Raw genomic sequence first — 21,636 nt, forward strand, 5'->3', positions numbered from 1 at the left:
ACTTCAATGTGGACAAGTTTAATTCAAATACAACATTCTGAGCAAAAAGCTGAGAAAATCAAGATTTTCAAAGACAATGATGTGTGTCATCAGTGTTACTGTTGTGTGTTAGTTGTGTGTCATCAGAGTTGTGTGTCATCAGAGTTGTGTGTTAGTTGTGTGTCATCAGAGTTGTGTGTCATCAGTGTTGTGTGTTAGTTGTGTGTCATCAGCCCTGGCACATGTTCAGACTGGTGACTGTTGTGTGTTGTGTGTTAGTTGTGTGTCATCAGAGTTGTGTGTTAGTTGTGTGTCATCAGCCCTGGCACATGTTCAGACTGGTGACTGTTGTGTGTTGTGTGTTAGTTGTGTGTCATCAGTGTTGTGTGTTAGTTGTGTGTCATCAGCCCTGGCACATGTTCAGACTGGTGACTGTTGTGTGTTGTGTGTTAGTTGTGTGTCATCAGTGTTGTGTGTTAGTTGTGTGTCATCAGCCTTGGCACATGTTCAGACTGGTGACTGTTGTGTGTTAGTTGTGTGTCATCAGAGTTGTGTGTTAGTTGTGTGTCATCAGCCCTGGCACATGTTCAGACTGGAGACTGTTGTGTGTTAGTTGTGTGTCATCAGAGTTGTGTGTTAGTTGTGTGTCATCAGCCCTGGCACATGTTCAGACTGGAGACTTTATAGCGAATGTCATCTCTGAGTTTCTCCACTATGGCGTCCAGGCCGGTCAGTCGCGAGCCGTTCTCCTCCAGCTCCGTCGCTTGCTGCCGTATGGACGCTTCTTTATCTGAGACACAAACAACACGAGCGGTTACCATGGGTAATGTGTGTGTGCATGACATTATGGGATGGATGTTTTGATTTTATTATAAATTGCTTTTAAAATTTAACCTTTAGTACCAAAAACAGTTTTTGAGTTGAGTTCATTCAACTGACTCTGATTCAGTGGATCGATGCCTAACGTATTCAAACAGTCAGTGAATCGACTCATTTGATTCACAGATTTGAATAAATAAATCAAATCGACTCACTGAGTCAATCGGATACACTAATTGATTCAAATGAACCGATTCAGTGAATCAAATACTGATTCAATGATTTGTTCACATCATCTCTCTAAAATGTCTCGCAAACACTCACAAACCACACAGTCGGTAATGTGTGTGCCTGACATTATGGGATGGATGTTTTGTGGGCGTTACCTTTCAGAGCCTTCATGATGTCAGAGGTGTCCGTCATCAGAGACTCCGCCTCCTCCTGTAGCTTTAGTAAACGAGCGCCATCTTCCCCTGCCTGAGTGTTTTCAGCCGCGGCTCGCTTCATCCGCTCAAACTCGTCTCTTAACGCCTCCAGCTCCTACAAACACGTTTGTTAGCATTTCTCTAAATGTCATAATCATTTGTTAACACACAAGTATTCATTACTTCAATGAGCTCATTGTTTCTGCATTAAATTATTACGTTGTTTAAAATAATAAATTTTTCGCTAACTGTGATTTTGTATATGTACATTTCAGAAATACATAACTCAGACATAACAGATCACTGTAAACTGTAATGTGGGCTCATGTACTTTCTGTAAAGCTGTTGTGAAAAGCTGTGTATTGAATAGTTGTGTGTGTGTCAGTACCTCTGCGGCCTGGTCGGCCTCGTCTTGAGCAGAATTTGCCTGATCTTGAGCATCGTTCGCCAGCGCTGTTCCTGTCGTCACGTCGTTCCTCAACGCGTCCACCAGGGGGCGAATCTCATCCATCAGCCCTGAAATACCCACAATCCCCTGCTCAGCGGGAGCCAGCACGTCCTCAATCTGAGAGAGAGAGACATGAATCGAGGTTAATTTGAGTTCTGAGGTCGTTCCTGTTGTTTCCGCACACGTGACTCGAACTGACCCGCTCGACGTCTTTCTTAACGTTGTTGGCGATGTCGACGCTCTGCTGGATTTTGTCCTCCAGGTCGTCGAAAATGTTCTCGTTTTCATCCACCGCTTTCAGAAGACTCTCGCCGTCCTGCTGGATGCCAAACGCTGCGTCTCTGCAAACGACCAGTCAAGAACATCAGCCAAACACACACAGATATATCATGTGTTGGGTGAAACGCTTTATCGTGAAAAAAACACAGCTATTGACCAATCAGAATCAAGGACTGGAACTAACCGTTTTATAAATATGAATAAATTACAAATAAATTTTATATACAGTATATTATATTATTATGTCTTGTTAATGTATGTTAATTCAAAATACAATAATGTTAATTTAACATTTAAAAATGTATAATTTATGTTGAATTGGTAACACTTTACTAAACGCTGACGTGTGTGTGTGTATGTGTACACGTACACACACTGTGCCGCGCGACGCTCTAAACACTGGAGTGTGTGTGTGGGTGTATGTGTACCCTGTGTGTGTGTGTGTGTGTGTGTGTGTGTGTGGGTGTATGTGTACCCTGTGTGTGTGTGTACCGTGTAGTGTTGTCACGATACTAGAATTTCTAACTTCGATACGATACCTTAAAAAATATCGATATTCGATACCATTTTCGATACCACGGAGAAAAAAACTGGCACAATATTAAGGGGGTATTTTTTTATTTAAAGCTGAATATAACAAGTCTAGAAAATGACAATGAGGTATATTTTACAAAAATGTCCTGCGTTCTATCTGTTAATATTTTTCATTGGACCAGAACTAACATGAGCCGTTGTATTTTTATTACCTACTGTTATCAAAGATTAAAATATACTGTAACAAATGCATTGTTTATCGGTCATAAATGCTGGTTAATACATTAACGTTATTTGATGAACAGATTTAAACACAAACGTGCGTGCATCACACGCGAAAACAATGCTCACTGGATCGACATGACCTAAGTCAAGTCACCTTATTTATATAGTGCTTTTAACAATAAAGATTGTGTCAAAGCACTTAACAGTATCAAATTGGAGGATAGAGAGTCAGTAATGTATAATAATAAGATTAAACATTCAATTTTCAGTTAAAGGCATTTCATTATTGAATTCAGAGATGTCATTGTCTAGCTCAGTTTAGTTTAATTATATCTGTGTAATCAAATTGATGATAATCGCTAATGAAGACAAATTGCAGAATTAATAATTTTTTTTTGAATAAAGTTAAATAGGCACAAGTTCATTTACATTTGACCACAGTTAAAATATTTACTTCTAAGATTCCTCAGTCAGATTATATTAACTATTAACTATATAAAAACGAGACAACACACTCATAACAACAATACTAGGCCATCTTGGTTAATGTGTCAGAAAAGTTAAAATGAGAAGTTACAGAGGAGTTACAGTTAGTTATAGGGGAATTCAGAAAGAGGTGACCCATTGATGCTGAGTAGCATACAGGTACATGCTGCTAAATGGTCCCCCTGGAGCTTGTTCGTTAAGTCTGTTTTCAGAATTTAAAAAAATGAGTGATGGGATATTGATAGCCAAACAATCTTTTGGGTGCCCGCAGCCCGCTCGCAGTGTGAAGCGTGTGTCCGCGCTATTCTCCGACATGCCCGCTCGCGGTGTGTTTTTAACGCGTGTCCGCGCTATTCTCCGACATGTCCGCTCACGGTGTTCTTTATCAACCAAAGCCGGTCGTGAGGGCGCCGCACTCGCCATCTTTCCATTCACTTCGCTTTTGCTATTTAACCAGAGCGAATGAGACGAGTGCGGTCACGTGTGGTGTTTGTCAACGCGCCTTTGGAGAGAAGTCAAAGTGACAGCTCGGCTAGTATGGGAGTATCGATACTTCGGGACATTAGTATTGGTACCGTTCAGATATTTCAGTATCGTGTGTGTGTGTGTGAGTGTGTGTGTACCGTGTGTGCATGTGTGTGTGTACCGTGTCTCGCGGGCGGTATCCAGCAGGCGTCTGGCGTCCTCCAGCTGCGGGCCGATAGTCGTCAGGACGCTGCTGCTGTCGGGCACTGAGACCGTCAGATCCTTCAGCTCCTTCAGCTTCTGCTTCAGCTGATCCAGACTCAGAGGCAGCCGGGCCTCCAGAACAGCCTCGCACACTCGCTGGACCTGCTCCGGGTCTGACTGAGGCTCTGAGGGGGCGACAACACAGCGCTTTACAACATACTACAGCGCTTTACAGCACACTACACACTACAGCGATTTACAGCACACTACATACTACAGCGATTTACAGCACACTACATACTACAGCGTTTTACAGCACACTACACACTACAGCGCTTTACAACACACTACATACTACAGCGCTTTACAACACACTACATACTACAGCGCTTTACAACACACTACACACTTTACAGCACACTACACGCTACAGCGCTTTACAACACACTACATACTACAGCGCTTTACAACACACTACATACTACAGCGCTTTACAGCACACTACACACTACAGCGCTTTACAACACACTACATACTACAGCGCTTTACAGCACACTACATACTACAGCGCTTTACAGCACACTACATACTACAGCGCTTTACAGCACACTACACACTACAGCGCTTTACAACACACTACATACTACAGCGCTTTACAGCACACTACATACTACAGCGTTTTACAGCACACTACATACTACAGCGTTTTACAGCACACTACACACTACAGCGCTTTACAGCACACTACATACTACAGCGTTTTACAGCACACTACACACTACAGCGCTTTACAACACACTACATACTACAGCGCTTTACAACACACTACACACTACACACTTTACAGCACACTACACGCTACAGCGCTTTACAGCACACTGCATACTACAGCATTTTACAACACACTACATACTACAGCGCTTTACAGCACACTACATACTACAGCGCTTTACAGCACACTACACACTACTGCGCTTTACAGCACACTACATACTACAGCGCTTTACAGCACACTACATACTAAAGCGCTTTACAGCACACTACACACTACAGTGCTTTACAGCACACTAAATACTACAGCGCTTTACAACACAGTGCTTTACAACACACTACACAATACAGCGCTTTACAGCACACTACATACTACAGCACTTTACAACACACTACATACTACAGTGATTTACAACAGACTACAGCACTTTACAACACACTACATACTACAGTACTTTACAACACACTACGTACTACAGCGCTTTACAACACACTACATACTACTGCGCTTTACAGCACACTACATACTACAGCGCTTTACAACACAACGCTTTACAACACACTACATACTTCAGCGCTTTACAACACCACACTACACACTACAGCGCTTTACAACACACTACATACTACAGCTATTTACAACACACTACAGCGATTTACAACACACTACAGTGCTTTACAACACACTACATTCTACGGCGCTTTACAACACACTACACACTACAGCGCTTTACAACACACTACACACACTACAGCGCTTTACAACACACTACATACTACAGCTCTTTACAACACCACACTACAGCCCTTTACAACACACTACACACTACAGCGATTTACAACACACTACAGCGCTTTACAACACACTACATACTACAGCTCTTTACAACACCACACTACAGTGCTTTACAACACACTACATTCTACAGCTCTTTACAACACACTACACACTACAGCTCTTTACAACACACTACATACTACAGCTCTTTACAACACACTACACACTACAGCTCATTACAACACCACACTACAGCTCTTTACAACACACTACACACTACAGCTCTTTACAACACACTACATACTACAGCTCTTTACAACACCACACTACAGCTCTTTACAACACACTACACACTACAGCTCTTTACAACACACTACATACTACAGCTCTTTACAACACACTACACACTACAGCTCTTTACAACACACTACATACTACAGCTCTTTACAACACCACACTACAGCTCTTTACAACACACTACACACTACAGCTCTTTACAACACACTACATACTACAGCTCTTTACAACACCACACTACAGCTCTTTACAACACACTACACACTACAGTGCTTTACAACACACTACATACTACAGCTCTTTACAACACCACACTACATACTACTTTATTCTAGAGCTGCTGTAAAGCCAAAACAATCTCTATTACTTATATTTCCTATTATCACTTTAAAGCTGCTTTGGAGCAATCTATATTGTTAAAAGCGCTATATAAATGAAGATGACTTGACTTGACTACAGCGCTTTACAACACCACACCACAAACTACAGGACTGTACTGCAGCTGCTCAATGCCACACTACATACTACATCCTGACTGCAGTATGCATACTATATATAGTAAGTAAATCCTCCTTTTTTTTACATACTGCTTCACATACTACTTTATGAATAAATTCATGGTATATACTTCACAGTGTGCAGCATGTCAAAATAAAGTTAAAGCAATGACACGTGTGTGTGTGAGTGTGTTACTGACCTGACAGGAAGTCCCTCAGTGTGTTGATGAAGTCTTTGGTGTCTTTCAGGTCTCCGTCTACGTCGGCTTGCACCTGCTTGATCTGATTGGCCAGGTTGTCAGTGGACAGTCGCACCCTATTGGCCGAATCGTCAGCTTCCTGTATCTGTTTTTTCAGAGAGTCAACGTAAGTCAATGTAAAAATCAAAATGGACTAGTCTTATTAGTCTTTCTAGGTGGTCATGTGTGTTTGTACCATCTTTATGTTTCACAATTTCAATTTTTATTTTCATAATTTAACTAAAATTTCTCACAGTTGTGACTTTTTCATTTTTTTTATTAATGTAATATTTACTTGTATATAATGTTGTTATTTTTACATGTAATGTTTATAATTTAATATTTGTTTATTTGACAATTTATCAAAATATGTATTATTAAGTTATTTTTTATTCAATATTTACAAGTGCAACTTTTAATTCTCATAATTGCATCTTTATGTTTCCCAATATCAATTTTATTTATCATAATTTTTTGGCTTGTTTAACATTTAACATTTAATTTTTTACCCATTTAATTTTTATTATTGAACGTTTACTTCTTTATACTCTTTTTAATTTTTATATGTAATAGGTATAAATAAGATATAGTAAAATGGGTGGTACCTGCGCGGCTGCTTGTGTGATCTTGTCGTTGAGCTCCTGTAGTTTGGCCTTGACCTCGTCGGCATCCTGAAAGGCCTTGTTGGCATTGGGCAGTGCTCCTATGCATGCGTCCTCCGCTCCACAAGGGGGCGCTCCGTCGGGGGGACACAGGTCGCCTCTGCAGCGCTCCGGAGTGCAGGGCTCCACACGATCACTGCCACAAACCTATTAAACACACCTTTACTGACCCGTTCATCTGTAACTAACTCTTTCCGTTAGTTATTTCCGCGATTATCTCACCTTGGTGGCGGTGGGAGTCAGATTGGGTCGCGTCTCCATATCCGTCTTCAGTTTCTGCAGGTCTTTGGTGTTTCCGGGCTGCAGGGCGTTCAGGCCACTCAAAGCATTTTCTCGCACGCCCTCAGACTTCTTCAGGGCGTCTTTGGTGGCGTCGGCTCGCTTGACGGCGTCGGTCGACTTGTCATACGACTTCTGAATGGCGTAGAAGTCACCTGAGAGTGAAAGAGTTTCCATTATTCGATAGGATTGGAATCGATAAGCAGAATCGAAATCGGAATAGTTAAAATTCAAACGATACCCAACGCTAATTAGCGATCATGCTACAGAATGATCAATCAAGAATCATACGCTACAGATACGCACTGGCATTGGTGGATCCGGGGACGTTGGTGAAGGCGTCTCTGCGGCTGAAGTACTGCAGACTCAGAGACGACAGGAGCGATTGCAGCTCGTCCAGCTCTCGCTCCAGCTCTCGGTCCTGAGGCTGAGACGGCACAGCAACACCCTTCATCTGAGACCTGGAGGAGCAGAGACACAGCAGCTCATGGTTACATCCACTCTGATGAAGCTTAGCTGAAGTGTGTGTGTGTGAGTGAGTGTGTGTGTGTGTGTGTGAGTGTGATGGGTAGGTTTAGGGGTCGGGTTAGTGTGTGTGTGTGTGTGTGTGTGTGTGTGTGTGTGTGTGTGTGTGTGTGTGTGTGTGTGTGAATATGTGTGCGTATGTGTGTGTGTGTGTGTGTGTGTGTGTGAGTGTGTGTGTACCGGAGCGTGTTGAGTCTCTGCAGGGCTTCGGTCAGGGCGCGGCTGGACTGCGGGGGAACAGACACGGACTCCTGGATCAGTGCGAGTGTGTCCTGGAGTCTGTTGATCCTGCGGCTCGAGTCGCTAGACGTCGGTCGTCCACTAGAGGACAGCAGGGAGTTGGAGAGACGCTCCAGACTGAGCGTGAGCTCCTGCAGACGCGTGTTCATGCTGAAGAAGCAGGACGGGCACGCTGGGCATTCTGGGAAACTGGCGCAGTGGCCGCGGGCGCAGACGTCACAGCGAGGGCCGGTAATGCCGGGTTTACAGCGGCACAAGCCTGTGCGTTTATCGCAACCGCCCGCCTCTGTGCCCGAACGCTCGCAGTCACATGCTGACACACACACCATCAGGACACTTTCAGTATTACATTGTTTTAAACACAACATATACATTGAATTAAAGGAGCTGTATGTAAGAAATCTATTTCAATTAATCATAAAATGGCCCTGATGTGTCACTAGACATTAAGAAATCATGTTCATTTCAAATACTTATATCACTGACAACAGTAGTATGGCTAAGATATTGTCATTTAAAAAGTGGACTTGCAGCCCTCAACTGATGTTGATGTTGTCATTTTGTGTTTTGGCCTGAGCGCCTCCCTCCACCTATCTACCAATCACGAAGTCAGTAGTGTTTCGGGATCCGGGTTGCCAGCTTTGCTCTAACTTACCCCAACTCTAGTCGGATAAAAATGTCTAACGTTACTAAATCAAAAAGACCTCGTTATAATTCAGAAATTCGTTGTGACAAAGTCCGAAATAAAACCAGAATTTGTATTGGAGATGCTTTTGAAAGATGGAGACGGCTGAAAATGGAGAAGAATTTGAACACAGACGCCAACGTTGCTAATTTTCTCCTGGACAGGTAAGATTCATCTATGCTTGGCTAACTTGTACTGGATGTCAATGGACATTTCATATATTCATGACAGTCGAACAAAGTTATGCATGTTCGTGCAAAGTAACGTTAGCTCACATGGACGTATGCTAACATTAGCAATGCATTATAGGAGCCCGTCATTATGCTGAGACGCTGATGAAAACAACATTAGCACGCCCATTATGGCAATTTGAGACGTAATTGAGACAGAAGCCTAACTTTACCTCAGAAAAAATTATTCGTCATTCGTTCTTCACGTATATCGTGGACTAAGTTACACATGCTGCAAGTTGACCTGTATTTCACATCACATATTTTAGCGTTATGGACGTGTGCTGCAGGGTAAGTAAAAAAATACTGGCCACATTCACTTATAGCATCAGCTAAATGAATAGCTGTATCTTTGATATTGGTTACACATAGTGACATAGGCTTGTGCTTGTACTTACATTAATGGCAGATACATAACGTTACAAGTTACAGCTAAGTTACAGCTACCACTCTGTCTGTCACATACGAGCATACTTTACGATTATACTGTCACATACGATCATCTTTACGATTATATTTAACTAATGGCAATTAGTACATTTTTTTAAATATATAATTACTTATCAAAATATCTATAGCATAAACATAATTAACTGAAAAAAACTTTCTGTGTACGTCTCGTCGTCACTTGCCATTGGAAGCTCATTGAAGCAGCCTACGTTTCTGCTGAATCCTGCAGCTTATCTGGCAACCTCGAGTCAGGGGGTGGGGTAGGAGATACACCGCTCTACAGTATTTTTAAAGTGATTGCAGTACCAGTTTTGGCCACAATCCTACATACGGTTCCTTTAATAAATATTAAATACATATAAAACTAAAGATAAATATAAATATTAAATTGTATGACATAACATGACTAAAAAATGACTTATAATCATATTAAAATATTATTATAATATTGAATAAACAGTAAATGAGAATTAAATTTCACACATAAACAAAATAATTGAATTTTTTTATAAAATATGAATGTTAAATCGGCAGTTTAACACAATATATAAAGCTATATAATGCTATATATAACATGAATATTAAATTAATAACAAATGAAATAAACTACCATTAAATTTCATATTTAAAACATACATTATATGCTAAAATGTTCAATTAAATTAAATGTATTTTGTTTTCTCTGTCTCTAGGTTGTTGTGTTGATGTCTTTAGCCAAAAACAAATTTTCACCTAGTGGACAATGAAACTAACTAACTAACTAATAACTAACTTGCTAACTAACTAACTAACTTACAAACAAACTTACTAACTAACAACTAACTAACTTACTAACAAACAAACTTTCTAACTAACTTACTAACTTGTTAACTAACTTACTAATTAACAAACTAACTTACTAACAAACTAATTAACTAACTAACTAACTTGCTTACTAACTAACTAATTAAAACTAACTAGCTAACTAAATAACTAACTTCGTAACTAACTTGCTAATTAACTTAATTAGTTTGTTACTAACCTACAAACTAACTTACAAACTAACCTACTAACAACTTACTAACTAACAAACTTACAAACAAACTTACTAACAACTAACTTACTAACTTACTTACAAATTACTAACTACTAACTAATTTGTTAACTAACTACTAACTAACAAACTTACAAACAAACTTACTAACTTGTTAACTAACTTTTTAACTAACTAACTTACAAAAAACAAACTTACTAACTTGTTAACTAACTTACTAACTAACAAACTCACTTACTAACAAACTAATTAACAACTAACTAACTTGCGTACTAACTAACTAATTAACCAACCAACTAGCCAACTAATTATCAACTAACTAACAAACTTACTAACTAACAAACTTACTAACTAACTTACAAACTAACTAACAACTTACTAACTTGTTAACTAATTAACTTACTAACAAAGTTACTAATTACTAAATAACTAACAAACTTACTAACAAACTCACTAACAAACTACTAAATAACTAACAAACTCACTAACAAACTAACTAACTAATTAACTAACAACTAACTTACTAACTAACAAACTGACAAACTAATAACAACTAACTAACTAACTAACTAACTAACTAACTAACTAACTAACTAACTAACCAACCAACTAGCCAACTAATTAACAACTAATTAACTAACTAGCTAGTTAACTATAGCTAACTATACGGTGAGCTGTTGATGTGTGAAATGAATGAACGTTGTGTCGGCAGGAAACACTCACGTCTGCAGCCAATCAGCGGATCTCCGTATGTGTTGTCAGGGCAACCACTGCAAGTCCGGCCCCCGATGCCAGGACGACACACACACTGACCCGTGCGCTAAACCACAAGGAAACACACGTAAGAACCACCTGTATGTGTGTGTGTGTGTGTGTGTGTGTGTGATGTGTGTACCTGGTCACAGGTGGCGCTGCGGGCATTGATGGGGTCACAGTCACATGGCTGGCAACCGTTGGGCGACGTCGGGTTCCAGTAACCAGCAGCACAACGGTCACACGCTAAACCCTCAGCGTTAGCGCGACACACACACTGACCCGTCAGCTGGTTACACACACCGCTGACCGACCCGACATAACTGCAGGAGCACTCTGAACACACACACACACACACACACACACACACACACACACACACGGGCAGTTCGTTAAACACATTCAGCCTAAAGACCTTTATTTAATTAGATTTTTTACTATTTAATTTAATGCAATCCATGCAATTTCTTTTATATTATTTTATTCAATATCATTTCCTATTTATTTATTGGCAATTTAATATTTATTATGAATTTAATATGAATAGATCCTGGTGTTTGTATGCGGTGTGTTGAATATGAGCTGTGACTCACTGGAGCAGCCGAGAGGGTTGTTGGCGTCGAGGTTGTAGTGTCCGTCTTTACAGCGGTCGCAGCGATCGCCCTCCACGTTCTGTTTACACACACACACTCCTGACGCGTCACACTGACCCCCGCTCTCAGAGCCCGCGGGGTCACACAGACAACCTGAGGACACACCTTCATCATCAGCATCATCCTCATGTGTGTGTGTATGTATATGTGTGTGTGTATGTGTCTGTGTGTGTGTGTGTGTGTGTGTGTGTGTGTGTGTGTGTATCCTCACGCAGGCAGGCGTCGGGGCTCCTCATGTCACTCAGAGGGTTAGGGTAGTAGTTTTGCACACAGCGCTCACAGTTGTGTCCCGTTGTGTGATGAGAACATCCGTCACACACTCCTCCAGAGCGCCGGCCCGTCGCCTCGTAACGCAGCGGGTCGAAGTGACAGCGATCAGAGTGATTATTACAGTCACAACCTGCACACACCACACACACATGCTGACACACTCCAGCTGACGTACAGCACATCTTCATAGCTTTATGTGAAATAACACACTAGCATTAACACTTCTGCCATTTCTTTGAAGTGATTTTTATGGGGTTCCATTTGTGCCAAAATTATGTCGACATGCTGTCTGTCTATGCTGTGTGTGGTCTTCCATGTCTATGTGTCTGCCCACATGACTCAACTTTTATCTTTGTCAAATCAGCTTACTCCTGTTATCTGTCCTTGTCGTTTGACTGTGTCGTCTTGCTGTGTCAATGCTGCATGTGTCATGACTATGTGTTGTTTCACTCTGTCGTTGCTATGCGTCGTTACTATGCGTCGTTTCCCTCTGTCAGTACCATGGTCATTACTATGTATCGTCTTCTCTCTCTTGCTTCATTTTGTTGCTATGTGTCGTTGCTATGCGCCGTGTCACTCTGTCGTTGCTTTATGTTGTTTCACTGTTGTTGGGATTGCGTGACATCAACTGCCAGAACTCTTGCTAGCTAATGTTAGCTCTTGCTAACGACAGAGTGAAACAACACAAAGCAACAATATGAAGCAAGAGAGAGAAGACGACACACAGCATAGACAGACAGCATGTCGACATAATTTTGGCACAATTGGAACCCCATAGATTTTAGCTATAAGTTTTAATGTTTTAATATTTATTGATTGTGACGCATGCGTACGTTTGCAGGTGTGTGTGTTTCCGCTCTCCGCGGGTCTCCAGGGAAGGTCGTTGTGGAAGTCGTCACATCGTTCACAGTTCACACCGGCCGTGTTGTGCTGGCAGTCACACACACCTCCAACCTGCAGAACACAAACACACACGCATGAGCTTCGCGAGCTTTACAGTGTGTGTGTGTGTGAGAGTGTGTGTGTGAGTAAGTGTGTGTGTGTGTGTGTGTGTGTGTGTGTGTGTGTGTGTGTGTGTGTGTGTGTGTGTAAAAATGCAGAAAGTTTTCTGTGATGGGCAGGTTTAGGGATAGAGTTAGTGTAAGGAGACAGAATATACCGTTTGTACAGTATAAAAACCATTAAGTCTATGAAGAGTCCCCACAAAGATAGTAAACCAGACATGTGTGTGTGTGTGTGTGAGTGTGTGTGTGTGTGTGTGTGTGTGTGTGTGTGTGTGTGTGAGTGTGACCTGTGTGTTGGTCTGGCTGCTGCACTGGTTTGCGTGTCCGTGGCAGAAACAGGATCCGACGACCTTCATCTCCCGCAGGGCGTAGAACTGACTCAGGCCTCGGCCCGGCAAACTGGGAACCGGACCCAGCCGGGTCAGATTGACCCGCAGACCCGTGAAGCCCGACGCCACTGAGGGGAGAACCAGCCGTCAATCATCACATCCGGCAGTCATTCATCAGGAAATATCATCAAGTCAAAACATCTCACCTTCAATCTTGTACTCGTTGGGTAGATCGATGTTTGAGAACTGATGGAGAGGATAAAAGTTAACCTGAGGAGAAGAGAATCGTCAACATGTGGAAGCCCGTTCATTAAGAAAACAAAATCATGCTTTGGTAAATCAAAATGATCAGATAAAAAGTCATAATTTTGATTTTTTATCTTATAATTTTGACTTTTTGTCATAACTATGACTTTTTATGCCACATTTTTGACTTGTCACAATTTCTACATTTTGTCATAATTATGACTTTTTATGTCATAATTTCAACTTTTTGTCAAAATTGTCTTTTTGTTAAAATGTAAACTTTTTGTCATAATTTTGACTTTTTATGTCATAACTGACTTGTCAAAATTTCAACTTTTTGTCATAATTTTGACTTTTTATGTCAATTTCAACTTTTTGTCATAATTTTGACTTTTTATGTCATAATTTCAACTTTTTGTTAAAATTGTCTTTTTGTTAAAATGTCAACTTTTTGTCACTTGTCAAAATTTCAACTTTCTGTCATAATTTTGACTTTTTATGTCATAATTTCAACTTTTTGTCAAAATTGTCTTTTTGTTAAAATGTCAACTTTTTGTCACTTGTCAAAATTTCAACTTTCTGTCATAATTTTGACTTTTTATGTCATAATTTCAACTTTTTGTCAAAATTGTCTTTTTGTTAAAATGTCAACTTTTTGTCACTTGTCAAAATTTCAACTTTTTGTTATAATTTTGACTTTTTATGTCAATTTCAACTTTGTGTCAAAATTGTCTTTTTGTAAAAATTTCACCTTTAACATTTATTCAACATTATCTTGACTATTTTGTGATAATTGAAAAAAAGTATCATAGATGACTTAATATGTCATAATTTTGACTTTTTATGAAATTTTCAACTTTTTGTCATAATTTTGACTTTTTGTCAAAATTCTAACTTTTTGTCATAATTTCAACTTTTTGTGATAATTGACTGTCAAAATTTAAACTTTTTGTCTTATGTCATGATTTAGACTTTTAATCTCATAATTATACCTAAGTATCTCATAAATGTGACTTTTAGCCTCATAAATATGACATAATTATGATGATGAATGAAGATATACCTTCTGGTCCCTGTAGGGCTGGTCTGCGGTGGAGGGCAGGGTGTAGCAGTACGTGTCCTGCAGGCGCCGGGGGAACGTCGTGCTCACCTGAGGGAAGGTGGAGGGGCAGTCGGTGGCCATGTACAGGACCGGCTGCCACGAGCCCCCGAAGTCCCTCGACCGCTCGATGATCAGCGCGTCAGGCCTCGGGCCCTGCGGACCACAGGACCGGTTAATCGGTTAGTAATGGGATTGACGGCTCAATCGGACTGAAAAATATATTCCGATTTAAAGCTTGTGACATATAAACACACACATCAACCCGATCACATGTTTAGTGTTCGTGTAAACACTAATCAGATTCATCAGTCGGAATAAATTCAGTCCGATTGAATAAAAGTTGTGCATGTACACATTGCCGATGAGACTGAGTATCAGATACCTTAAAAGATAGTAGGACCGTTTCCAGGTGATATATCCCATTTAAATCCAGCTGCAGCGTCACCGGACTCACATCTGGAATAAACACACACACTCACATTAACACTGTATAAACACACACACACACTCATATTAACACTGTATAAACACACACACTCTCATTAACACTGTATAAACACACACTCACATTAACACTGTATAAACACTCATATTAACACAGGAAAACCTTTCAACGATGGAATGACAGACATGTTTGTCCTGGAATATTTCCATCAAATTGTATTGTGCAATCTTGTTTAAATTTTACGAATTACGAACAAATGTGAAGTATTTAATTAAAAGTATGTACTGAATATGTTTAAAACAATACAGTTTGGTAGTGTCAATAGGAAAGAAAATACATTTGCTTCGGCATTAACTGAACAAATTTTATAATTACCATAGTTAAATAAAACCTAATTTAAATCATTTGTTTAAATATTACTTTTGCCATTTTTATAATATAAAATAACAAATGAAAATTAACAGCATAGAGCATATAACTTAGGAGTGAAATGCACCAATTATTAATAAATAATAATAAAAATTAAACAGAATAAAAAATTACATCTTGACAACATAGTACATCCACAAACTTAAAATGCAGCATCGTTTTAAGTGCTTTTGGTTTCTTCGAAGATGAAATTGCTTGGATCATAAATTGCACAATTTATATATATTTTTTACAATAAAAAGTGAGTTTTGATGACTAAGATGAATGTAAGATTTAGAGCCATTTATTCGTTTTACGTAACATAAAGTGGTTTTGCTGCGCTCGCGATAAACTTCTGTTATCTTAAATGTATTTAAACACCGTTCTGTGGTGTAATTAATATAAATCAATAGTGAAGTGAATGACGGCAGTATTTATGTTTCGAAGACTGATCCCAAAGGGTTCCCGCGCTCTGCTGTTGGTTACTTTCCTCAAGCGACTCGAGAGTGTCCGCATCTGGTACGTTAAAATATGCGCTGCCCGCTAATTTGACGTTTTAGTTATAAAAATACTGTTGAAATGTTCATTGTGTAGAATTTAAACTATTTAGTATACTTTTCGTTATGATGTCCTTTAATTACATGTAGTAGGTCAGCCAAACTCGAACATATCGAATACCTGAGTAACCTGACTGACATAAATATAGAGTGATCCTGAAGTAAACAAAATGGCTGACAGAATGTTGTTGCTGTGTTTTCATCAGCGATGTGGTTTTTGATGTCGTACCTTTCTTGGACTGCCACCATCGGTTGGGTCCGGCGCTGGAGATCACGTTCTGGATCGTGTGAGCGTTATAGGCCGCGGGGTTCCGTGAGTCACACGGACAACATTTCATCTTCCACTGGGACACAGAGGGTTTGTTTAGACATTGAGTTGGACTCTGTGTGGCTTTTGAGACTTGAAGCAGTTCTGTCTCATTTATGGAAGCCCGTTTTCGCCACATAAGAAAAAAAAGTTTGGTAAATCTTAATTATGACGTAAAAAGTCATTAATATGACATAAAAAGGCGAAAATTTGATTATAGTAAATATTTATTTATTTATTTATGTCATCATTATGGTATAGAAAATCGAAATGATGACAAAAATAGATAATTATGATATACTGAGTTATAATTTTAACTTTTATGACATAGTTACGGCATCATTTTGACTTTTTATGTCATAATTATGACATTAAAAGTTGAAATTATGAGATAAAGTCGAAATTATGAAATATGATTGACATATGATGATTAATTATGACTTTAAAAAAAAACCTTCTATGTCATAATTATGACTTAAGTCAGAATTGAATTTTTTTGTCAGAATTCTGACTGTTTAATGTCATAATTATGAAGTTATAATTTCAACTTTATTTTTTTTATTTGTACTTTTAATGTCATAATCTTTTGAATTTTTAAGCCATAATTTCAGCTTTTTTATCTCATAATTTTGACTTTTTATGTCATTATAATGTCAGTCTAAATACATTTTAAATTATGACTAGCGATGATAATGACTTCTTGAAACAAATTTTCTTAAAATTACTTAAAACTTAAAATTATGACTAATTCATAGATCTAAACAAAAAAGTTAAAATGTTGAAATTATGGCTTACTATGTATTAATTATGACTTTTAAGTAAGAATTTCTCATTTTTGTCATAATTTTGATTTTGTTGGGCAAATGGGCTTCCATACATTTAAGTATCAACTTTGTCTCAGATGTTTCTCCTCAAATAAACACACGCACGAATGAGCCAGTAGTCATACAGTAAGATTATAGAGGTAAAATGTGTTTAATTATCACATGTAGCATACAGTCTCATATGAGCGTCGCCTCAGGTTAGTGAATCTGAGTTTGTTAATTATTACGTCTCATCATGCCCTAATGAGAACAGAATGTCTGCGTGAAGATTTAATTTTACAAACCATCAGCAATAACATGAGTAAACACGTTCAACTCGAAATGAATCAGCCTCAAAAACTGCTGCTAGCGAACCATAAAAACCAGAAATGAGTGAATGTCATGAAAACTCTCGAGTTATATTTCACCCTAAAATCATAAGAAATTAGATATTTTCATAAAGATAGTGAAGCCAAAGATTTTTTTGTTATGATATTATTTTCATGACAATTAAACACTTTTCCCCCTTACATTCTCATTACTGTAATGTAAAATAAATATTAAATCACACAGACATATATATTTATATATATATAGGCCTATATATATAATATGTTTTTTTATCTTTATTTTACTTGAAACTTAAAAATATGAAGTCATAGATAAAAAAAAACAAAGTTAAAAGTTGAAATTCTGACTTTCTATGTCATAATTATGACTTTTAAGTCAGAATTTAGATTTTTTTTTGTTGTAATTCCGACTTTTGAATGTCATAATTATGGTTATAATTTCAACTGTGTAATTATTTAGATTTTGACTTTTTGTGTCATCATTTTATGAAAGAGCGGTGTGTTTCCCAGTTCCTCACCTGTCCGTGTGGAGCGCAGACGACCTCTGACCCCATCTGACCGCATGTGGAGGAGGCGCGCAGGTTCTGCTCTCGGCCCAGGAGCAGGTCGCCCATCAGCGGGTAACAAGCGCCTCGACTACAGTCCTGCTGTGCCACACACAGCGCAGACAGAGCTGGAGACCAGAACACAACACTTTACCACCGTAAAATCACAGGAAAAACTCACCAGACAGAGCTGGAGACCAGAACACGACACTTTACCACGGTAAAATCACAGGAAAACCTCACCAGACAGAGCTGGAGACCAGAACACGACACTTTAACACGGTAAAATCACAGGAAAGCTCACCAGACAGAGCTGGAGACCAGAACACAACACTTTACCACGGTAAAATCACAGGAAAACTTTACCACGGTAAAATCACGGTAAAGCTCACCAGACAGAGCTGGAGACCAGCACACGACACTTTACCACGGTAAAATCACAGGAAAGCTCACCAGACAGAGCTGGAGACCAGAACACAACACTTTACCACGGTAAAATCACAGGAAAACTTTACCACGGTAAAATCACGGTAAAGCTCACCAGACAGAGCTGGAGACCAGAACACAACACTTTACCACGGTTAAACTCACCAGACAGACCTGGAGACCAGAACACGACACTTTACTAGGGTTGGTTAACGTTTAAATTTTAACGATTCCGATTCTGCTTATCGATTCCTAATTTCGATTCCAATATGGTAAATAAAACTTAGATATCATTCACATTTAGGGCCCTAGTTTAACCATCTAAGCGCATGGTCTAAAGCGCAGGGCACAACTTCACTTAGGGCGAGTCCGAATCCACTTCTGCTAGTTTAACGACGGGACAAATGGTCGGCGCTCCTGGCGCATGGTCTAAAAGGGTCGTCTCTATTCTCATAATTAGTAATGGGTGTGTTTTGATGGGATTTACGTGTGTTAAACCAATCAGAGTCTCATCTCCCATTCCCTTTGAATGCCAGTTGCGCTCGCACCATGGCGGATTCGCTATTTACATGACGGCATTTGATAGTGGAAAGACCGAACGCGTCTCCAGAGCGCAAACGGATCTGCTCGTGAGCGAGGTCAAAGTGCGCAAACAGAACATCTACGGGACAAGCCGGATTCACCATATCTTTATGTACACAATATTAATCTTTTACATCGTAATCCTTTTAATTTAAATATTTGGCATGTTTGTGTGTTGCTGTGTGTCCCTGTGTGTGACGCGCGTCGTGGACCCGCCTATAGGCGCACATTACTAACGCACTCTTTAAATAACAATTGACTTTAGAGCAGGTTCAGTCGGTCAATGTCTCAGTCTATTTCAGTTCCTCAAAATAGCAACGCTCCAACAATGCGCCAGAACACACACTCGTTCTCAGACCAGCAGCCCATGGGTGCAAATGCTATTTAAACAACGCGGTGCAGGACTTGAAAATGATAATTGCGTCAGGCTGAAAACTAGCAGAAAACACTTGTGTCGCGCTTGGCACTGCATTGCACTGGGTGTAAGATAGGGCCCTAGTGTTGTTGCAAAACATGTAATTGTATCTGAATATCATGAACAGAAATCATTAGGATAAAGAACACTTACACAAGGAGCGTTTGCCTGTGGTTTAAAAACACCATAGAAGAACAACTAGCGCAACTAAAATAAACTTCAAGCATTATTAAAGACAACAAACACTCAGTAATTAAAAAAGAACAAATAAAAAATTAACAAATCGTAACAAATAGACACAACTGAACAAATATACGATTTAAATAAACAGAGTTTAAAGATTTTCAGGTTCAGAAACTGCAATCAAATGTAGAATAACACTGTACTTTATAAATAAAATATACATTACAAATATAGTTACAAAAGTTATTCAGTGAAGAACGAGTGAATTTCTCTTTGTCTTCTGTTGTTTGATTAGTGTTATTATAGAGACGGCAGGAATATTAGTGTTATTATAGAGACGGCATATATATTATATGTTATATTAGGAATATTAGGCTGCTGTCACTTTAAGAGCTGCACGGATCCGATACACTGATACACATGAACACAGAAAACAGAGTCTCTCGCTTCAGTGGTTTAAAGTCATATTGAAATGCTCACAAAGGAATCTATAAGAAGAATCGAAATTTATATTTTATAACAAGTATCTGATTCCTGACCTCAATTTTCGATTCCAACCCTACACTTTACCACGGTAAAATAACGCAAAACTCACCAGACAGAGCTGGAGACCAGAACACGACACTTTACCACGGTAAAATCACGCAAAACTCACATATGCCATTGTACTGAATTATTAGCATTTACATAACATATAAAAAATATCATTATCTTTAAAAAAACAAACATGATGTTCATAATATGATACATGCCCAAAACCCTCATGATTAAAAGCTTGAACACAACAAACCTGCTAAAGAAAGAAAAATCCACGTCTTCATCCGGACAAAATCTCGATCTAAACGGATAAAACACAACTTTCTTTAAAGCACAACTGAAGGACACTTAAAGTCAGGCTTCATTTACCATGTTAAAGTGAAGAACTCACCGGTTTGTGTGTGAAAGTTGTAGTTCTGTGTGTGTGAAGTGTTCAAATGCAGCGTGTGCCGTGTGTTTGGCTTTTATTTCAGGAGCCGCTCACCTGTGTGTGTGTGTGTGTGTGTGAGTGTGTGTGTGTGTGTGTTATACCCATCCTCACAGCGTCACACCCTTCATAACATGAATCAACATGTGTGCACACACACACACACTCACATCCTCAAAGTAACAGAGATGGAATTTAATCGTGATTCATTATTATGATACAGACTGATGAACACTATAGTCAGTGTGTATGTGTGTGTGTTTGTGTGTGTGTGTGTGTGTGTGTGTGTGTACTGTGGTCGTTCAGGACACTAACCAGCAGTTTTAGGTCAGTTTCAGAGACTCTGAGTGTTTTATACAATCACTGAATAAGATCTGAAATCATAAACAAACAGTCTAAGTGTTTGCTGAACAGAGAGTGTGTGTGATGAAGAGTTACGTGTGTTTATGTGTGTGTTAAAACTCGCCGCCTGCGGAGACTATATTTTGGGTACAAATTTGTATCCAGAAGTGACCAAATCCTGACAAAATCCCCCAAATCCTCCTTTAGGGACGTCCTCGTTTGTTAATCTGGTATCAAAATAAAGTATTTAAAGGCTTTTTAAAGGTAAAAACACAGAAAGTTGTTTATGATTGGTCGGGTTAATGTGTGTGTGTGTGTATATATGTGTGTGTGTGATGGGGATAGGTTTAGGGGTCGAGTTAGTGTAAGAGGAGAGAATATACAGTTTGTAAAGTATAAAAA

At 39.2% G+C, this 21,636-nt stretch overlaps 1 protein-coding gene across 1 annotated transcript; it reads right to left on the bottom strand.

Annotated features, from left to right (window-relative positions):
* Nucleotides 1–2: 2 nt before the first annotated feature.
* lamb3 (laminin subunit beta 3) lies at nucleotides 3–20,958 on the bottom strand. Its single transcript, XM_081383863.1, has 23 exons — nucleotides 20,857–20,958; nucleotides 20,719–20,766; nucleotides 18,296–18,450; nucleotides 16,547–16,661; nucleotides 15,290–15,363; nucleotides 14,869–15,060; nucleotides 13,766–13,829; nucleotides 13,518–13,687; nucleotides 13,060–13,180; nucleotides 12,168–12,356; nucleotides 11,897–12,049; nucleotides 11,446–11,639; nucleotides 11,274–11,370; nucleotides 8,093–8,465; nucleotides 7,694–7,848; nucleotides 7,331–7,542; nucleotides 7,052–7,255; nucleotides 6,408–6,552; nucleotides 3,842–4,049; nucleotides 1,871–2,012; nucleotides 1,612–1,788; nucleotides 1,185–1,338; nucleotides 3–769 (listed from the first exon to the last, which is right to left on the bottom strand). Exons 2-23 carry the CDS (start codon nucleotides 20,747–20,749, stop codon nucleotides 630–632), a joined length of 3,465 nt encoding a protein of 1,154 aa, XP_081239989.1. The 5' UTR covers nucleotides 20,750–20,766; nucleotides 20,857–20,958; the 3' UTR covers nucleotides 3–629.
* Nucleotides 20,959–21,636: the final 678 nt, after the last annotated feature.

This window comes from Scardinius erythrophthalmus (assembly GCF_964197995.2).
Source record: "Scardinius erythrophthalmus genome assembly, chromosome: 14".
Lineage (NCBI taxonomy): Eukaryota > Metazoa > Chordata > Actinopteri > Cypriniformes > Leuciscidae > Scardinius > Scardinius erythrophthalmus.

Coding starts and splice junctions, on each gene's coding strand:
- lamb3 (XM_081383863.1), bottom strand. CDS start 20,749: ATGAAGACGTGGATTTTTCTTTCTTTAGCAG. Junction 8,466..11,273: donor TCCGCTGATTGGCTGCAGAC/GTGAGTGTTTCC, acceptor TGTGTGTGTCAG/CATGTGACTGCGAGCGTTCG. Junction 770..1,184: donor CATCATGAAGGCTCTGAAAG/GTAACGCCCACA, acceptor TTTGTGTCTCAG/ATAAAGAAGCGTCCATACGG.